This window comes from Oryx dammah, unplaced genomic scaffold, assembly GCF_014754425.2.
Source record: "Oryx dammah isolate SB20612 unplaced genomic scaffold, SCBI_Odam_1.1 HiC_scaffold_5, whole genome shotgun sequence".
Lineage (NCBI taxonomy): Eukaryota > Metazoa > Chordata > Mammalia > Artiodactyla > Bovidae > Oryx > Oryx dammah.
Genome location: NW_024070189.1, coordinates 50,399,617 through 50,406,550, shown reverse-complemented (window position 1 = coordinate 50,406,550; position 6,934 = coordinate 50,399,617). Strand labels below are relative to the sequence as shown.

The 6,934-nt window shown below is 35.1% G+C and overlaps 1 protein-coding gene across 1 annotated transcript; it reads right to left on the bottom strand.

Moving 5' to 3' along the window:
- Positions 1 to 1,070: 1,070 nt before the first annotated feature.
- Positions 1,071 to 4,609, bottom strand: LOC120863442 (sperm-associated acrosin inhibitor-like). Its single transcript, XM_040239658.1, has 4 exons — positions 4,410 to 4,609; positions 3,439 to 3,485; positions 2,356 to 2,471; positions 1,071 to 1,403 (listed from the first exon to the last, which is right to left on the bottom strand). The coding sequence occupies exons 1-4, from the start codon at positions 4,543 to 4,545 to the stop codon at positions 1,361 to 1,363; spliced, it is 342 nt and encodes a 113-aa protein (XP_040095592.1). The 5' UTR covers positions 4,546 to 4,609; the 3' UTR covers positions 1,071 to 1,360.
- Positions 4,610 to 6,934: the final 2,325 nt, after the last annotated feature.

The following is a 6,934-nucleotide window of genomic DNA, read 5'->3' as shown; positions in this document are numbered from 1 at the left end:
TATTACTGTAGATATAGACCTATATGTTCCATTTATAAGAAAATCTCACATGTTATATGATTCCATTGATGTGAAATGTCCCAAAGAGGCAGAGAGACCAGAAGCAGTTTAGTGGTTGCCAAGAATTATAGGTGGGGTATTAGGAAGTACCTGGGTTTATCTGTTTGTTTTTTTCTTGGAATGGGTGAGATGATGTAAATGTTCTGTAAGAAGATAGCGGTGATTGTTGCACAACATTGTGAATATACACTTAAAAAACAAAGTTTGTTTTAAAATGGGACATGATATTGTAAATGTATGATATTATAAATCATGTTCTTCAATTAATTTTAAAAATTTTTTATAATGGAAAAGAATACACGCATAAATTTACCAGCAATTCACTGAATAATGTTTCTTATACATGTCTTTTACAATGAAAAAGGCCATTAAAGTGGTTGAATGCATTTTAATAATGTGGCTCTAAATTTATATATTTTAATAGATACTTTCATTAGGAATTACTATTAGAGAATGTAAATGAGTAAGTAATTCCCATATAGATTATCTTTTAGAGGTAGAAAAGTTTACTGAAAAGCCGAGCAGGTCTGATATCACATATGTAGCAGCTTGAAACTTGCTTTCTAGTAGTCAGTCTACAATTCTGTCTGGACCAAGCTTTAAATGAAAACTGACCATTCAAATAAAGCCAGTTCTTGCTGGTTGGGAGATAAATAGAGAAGCATCAGACATGGAGCACAAATGAATATTCTAAATCAATAAAGGCAAATTTGGCTGGTCTGCTACTGAACCACTTGGCTAGCATTTGTGATCAGAAGACTGACGTGTAATATTTGTTAGAATTCAAGTTCCCAGATTCCTCTTCTAGAGGTTTTGACTCTTTAGAATAAAGAGAAGCCCAACTGCCTGCACTTTTAATAAACTTCCAAGCGACGGATTATTCACCTTTGAGACTATTTCTTTAATTATAGTTACCAAAAGTATTCAGGTGTTTTAACCCCCTAATCAACCAAAAACAGAAAGGGTATTTTAATAAAGATAATATTACTTAACATTTTATTGAACTGAAATATTCATGATTACAAACTGAATTAGGTTTTCCATTATCGAACACACAATTAAGGTAGGTTTTCAATTGTCAATGTTTAATTGAAGAAAGAAAAAAGGAATCTTTTTCATTGGTAGGTTCTTAGAGTTGGAAAAATTCTCCAACAATCTACATTCTGTCTTGTGTACTACTGAAGGCTTAGTCTGGTCATCTAGGAATTTAAAGCCCTGTTTTAGAAGACTAATTGGTTGTAGAATCCATAGCAAAATAGGATTGCAATAAAAGCCATAGGAATGTGTGGCTGAGGCAGAGTCAGCAACGACCCCAATGACTAAAATCAAATCTTCCATGTTCTCTGTGAAGAAACAAAAAGAAAGAAAAATTATTTTTAAAAAGTATTTAAAATTGCCTGACTATTGCATTAAGTGCTTCTCCATGAGGAGACTCTGACTATGACAAAGCTAGGAGGACTGTGCTCCAAAAGTAGCAGGGCCCCTTCCACGCCCCCTACTCTGCACAGGTCTTCCTGACCCCTTCCATGCCCCCTACTCTGCACAGGTCCTCCTGACCCCCTGGAGCTACTTGACTCTTTCTACATGTTCCCTCCTGATTCAGCCTTGGAACCCACCCAGACCTCAGGAAGAAGATTAGAGATTGTATTCCTGGTTCTCTAAAAGTAGAAGCCCAATTCAGTGAGAGGAAATACCAGTGGGAGAAACAGGCAGGAAGTAGGATGGCTGGCTGAACCTTTAGACTGAGAACACCCGCAGAGGGAAGGAGGCAGGAAGAGAGGTTAGGTAGAAGTGTCCTAGACTGCCCTGCTTTCTGAGGAAAGTGTGGAGTCTTGTCATGGATTTCAGGGGACAAAGTGAACCATCAGAGGAGTTCCTTTCTGACATAAATCGTAATGGATTTAAATTTCTAAAGGCAGTAGAATTTCTTGCTCAGTTATGCTCCCTGTAGCTTGGAGCTACATCACAGAAGTTATTATTCAACCTCTGGAGTTAAGAATACATTATCCTGGCCACCAGACTGCCAGTATTAAGTCAAGCAATTAAATCAAGTAAATGTAATTGGTTTATATATGTAGGAAACATCCAGCAGGAATTCATGGTCAAATAAAAACTATTTTTATGAATGAGACTTCCGGCAAAGATACCAGTGTATTTCTGTGGCTTTTACAGGAAAGAACAGTTATTTTCCATGTTTTACTGTGCCTTGGCTATCAGAAACATGGATGTTCCTATCATTTTCTGATTTTGTCTTCATTATTTTTGAAGAGGCAATAGTGAGTTTTTTGTTCTTACATTTTTTCACTGCAGAAAACACATTTATTGGAGTACGTTTTGCCATTTGTTGCACAGACTGGATCCATTTCTCTGCTACAAAAATGTAATTGACGAATATATATACTACACTCTGGCTGTTAAACATAAACAGACAACATAATATTTTTCAGATAATGAATTTCTTGAATAAAATTTTCTTTGTTCTTAATACATCATGGTATGTATCAAAATGAAATATATTCTATATTAAGTTTAAAAATAGACACAAGTTACTCACATATAAAAAATGCTGTACAGTAGAAACCGACACAACACTGGAACGCAACTATCACAAGTATAAAAAAGTGAATTCATTATAATTCTCCTGTTTTTCTCAATAGTTTCACTATTAGATAATCTGATACTCCCAGATTACTACCATATATGTATTTTTTCATATATATTAGTGTTTATAAATGTATATTTAACCATATACATATATATATAATTTGGTTAGTAATGGCAGTGTTGGTAATTTACATAAAGAAATAGAAGTGTGTGTATACTGACATAACCTGCTTTTTTAAAAAATATATAATACCTAAATTCTTATTGGAACATAGGAATGCTCATTCACTTAACTTACTGCTATATGAGCTGATTTTTAGGCATGTTTAAATATATTCATCTGTTTAGTTGTTCAGAAATGTAGTTGATTTTCTTCACCTCTGTATAATATTTCACTCTGAGGTTTTATGAAAATTATTATTTTACATTCCTCCTATATTTGGAAAAAATTTTTTAGCTACTTTAATTTTAGCCTTTCTCTTTTCTAGGGTAAACAACTCTACTTTAAACACCACTTAACTGCTTTCAGATGATGGTATATAACAAAGTTTATGCCCAATAATAAAATTTTGAGTAAGGGATATTTTTACCTTGTCTGAAATGACAGATGGTTTGAATGGCTGGCAAGATTCTATTTCTTGAACTTAGAGTAATAAGGACACTTTATCTTACTTTCTGAACAATTATTAGGTGGTATTTTTTTTAATTACCTTTTAAACTAAATAATGAAAAGTTTACCTTTTTCAATTCCCACATTAATCAATATAAACGTACAGCTTCACGCATTTCATGCATTTTTCTTAAAGATGCAAAAGAAGTTTCTGCAATCAACATGCAAAAGGAAGATTAAAAGTAAGAGGATGAAGAGGGAAAAATCGTTTGATAGGGTATACCCACATCTGTACACACCACCTACACAAACAAGCAAGTAATGAGGAGAGGCTACTGTGGCAGTATCAAAATAACAATTTCACAAAATAACTCCAAATCTGGAAACAGAATTCTAAATTCACCTCTCTGTGAAAAAGTAACTTTAAGTATGGTTTAATCATCACCAAAACTTCCTGTGGAGGTATCTTTTTTCCTCATTTTTATAAATAAGATATTCTAGTCAGAGAAAAAACACCTTGCTTAGTGCAACTTAATATGCTTGTATGAAGTCACTTAATATGAATAAGTTACTTACTACTTAATTTCTTCAAACTCAGCTCGAGTATCATGAATCACTTTAATACCTCACAGCTACTCTACTCTGAAATTCATGGGCCTCCTTGTGCTTTAAGAAAGATAAGTGGTCAGCAGAGGGGTCAATTAGTTCTCTCCTAACACACATTTTGACTTTAGTGTACTCAGAGCTGGTAAGCAATGAGTAGGATTATTGAGGAATACCAGATCTAGAGGACAGTATTACTCCCCACACTCTGCATTTAGCAACCATGAAATCCGAACTCCAAAAATGGAGAAAATTAGATAAATATCTTTAGTCCTAAATGAACAAATATCTAAATTCTACTGTTCATTCTAACCACCTTTTCTATCTCTACCTTTCTAAGGAGGGAAATGAGAAACCAATCAACTGATGCAATTTGTGAAAAGATATTTGTAACACGTGTCATTTCGTTGTGCCAGTTTAAGTATTATACGCCCAGCACAGCAAGCTCCTCCACTCCTTGATAATAGTAGTTGTTTCCTGCATTTTCTATGATGTGTGAACTGCTTCATCCAGGATTGAAAATTTTACTCACCACAATAAAGAGGAAATGCCAAGCCAATGATTAAAATAGCTTTGATCCATGATGAGAAGAAAGACATTTTATCAAGTCTGTAGAAGAAATGCATAGGAATGCTCATAACACACCGGCGCAGGAACAAACTGCCCATTTCCAAATGAAAGTTTCTTACTTCTAAAGGAACTGACCCACTCTTCTAGATTTGTAATTATGGTGGGAATCTTGCCTCAATCCACAGGACATACAGGTGAACAGAAGGCCTCATAGAGGCTTGCAAGAAACACTAGGACAGGTCCTCTTTGCCCACTTTAAGAAGGTGAAGTTCACTCTCCCAACCCTTGGCTCAGCCCACAAGGAGCCTGACTGCATTTAAAGAAATATGCACTTTGGACGTTTAGTTTTCCCTCAGAAAATAAATAGTTGTTTCAGAAAGGACTGACCTGGGGCAGTCTTCTCCAGTGTGACACGCCAGGGCTGCCTTCTTGGCACCCCCACCTCACCTCCCTGACACAGATGCGGCAGAGTGTGAGGGCTGCAGCTCCAGGGACTGGGCCTGTAGGATCTCCCCTCAACTCCCCCAGCGGAGGGGTCTCCTCTAATGGACTGTAGGTGAGGAGCCTGGCGCAGATGACCCCGAGCAGATAAGACCCTGAGGTGTTTCGTGCTCGTCCTTGTAAAGACCTCACGCAGATCATCTCTCAGCAGGAGTCTGCGGCAATTTTCATCTGATGAACATGTATGAGGCAGGGAGAAGGTAACAACAGTGCTTTGAAACCCTAAGGTATAGAAGAGAAGGGAGAGCTTTCCAAGCTCCTGAGTTGAAAACAAAGGCTCATCAAACCACAAAGAGAAGAATGAGTTTCGGGAGCTATAATTCGATACATACCTACACCCTTAGTATTTTGAAGGACACTAGAAGCCCATTAGACTCAATAGGAGATTTGATTTTCATAATACTTTTTTTTGTAGTTAAATGGATATTTTCATAAAGCCGTAAGCACTAACACAGAGAATTACTGTGTTCCTTTAATCAATTTTCCCCAGTGAGAACATCTTGTAGGATTATAGTACAAATTCATGACCAGGAATGTTCAAAAAGCTCCCAGATGACAGCCAGAGTAGCCAGCTTTGGGAAGCTGAGCTGGAGGGCAGCATGGGAATATCAAGGAGAGCAAGAAGGTTTGGGAATACAATTGAGATCACAAGGGACAACACCCTAAACTATATGATGAATATAGTTGACAATCTTTAGTCAAGTAGGAAACCACACAGAGTTTGAAGTAGTAGGAAAAGGTGTAGTATAAACTATTGAATCTGCTTCACAGCCTGAAAGTCCAGAATTCAAATGCCATGTACCATTCAGCAACCTTGAGATAATATTCAGACTTTCTAATTTACTATTTGCTAATTTAAAATGTGAGAATAATAATTTCTGTCTCAAAGATTTGTCATAAATATTAGTGATAAAATATTAAAACAGGATGAACTTAAAGTTGTGTTAGGCTTACATGTGTCACGCTAATCTAACCTTTTTTTCAGTGAAGAAGGCTAAGAATTAGAAAAGAACCTTTGAATACCGCTATTCAAAACCCACTTAATGGGTTTTGAACAAAATCTGCTAAGTACAAAAATCTGCTAAGTACAAAAATGTTTCCTTTATTATAGTAAGTTATGACAACGCTTCCACTAGATTTTTGAAATATTACAAAGATGCCATCAGAGACGTCTACGCAGATAATCCTGGCACATGACATTAGAGGAGAAATTAAACAAGTTTAGAGTTGAAGTGAATGTAAAGTCCTTGTACTGGCATTTTCCCTCTATGTCCATTTGTTAGTGGAGATTAAGAGCTGGAGACACTGCCTATGAAACAGAACAGGTCACAAGTTTTCTAAATTATCCATTAAAGGAGTGTTAGATATGTGGGTTATTTGACACATATCTTTTCTGAAAATGCTTACATACATAAATATATTTATATGCATAAAGGTACAGGTATTTATTACATAACTATACTAAAATCACACATAAATATATGCATATGTGTATATATGGATATATTCATAAATGTATCTATAGTTCTATATATATCTATATATTTACAAATATACTGACATATACATATAATAAAACATATCTGTAATAACATTATCATTAGAGATACACAGAGACATCTATATACACATAGTATATAAATATACACATATATACACACATATATATATAAACATAAGTTATCTAAGTGAGCCCTAAATGTCATCACAAGTATTCTTAAAAAAGGGAGACTGAAGGAAATTTGATGCAGACTCACTAAAAAGGTCAAAATGAAGATGGAACCAAGAAATTTGAAGATGCTGGCCTTAAATATGATTGATGATAGATAAGAATAGAGACAGAAAAATAAAATCAAGATACTTCCTTGTAACTAGTTTTTTTTTTAATAAAAAAATTAAAAAATTCCCACTGGAAGAAATATATATATGCATATATTCCAAGTTTATTGAATATGACAAAACAGACTACTTTGGAGATATGGCAGA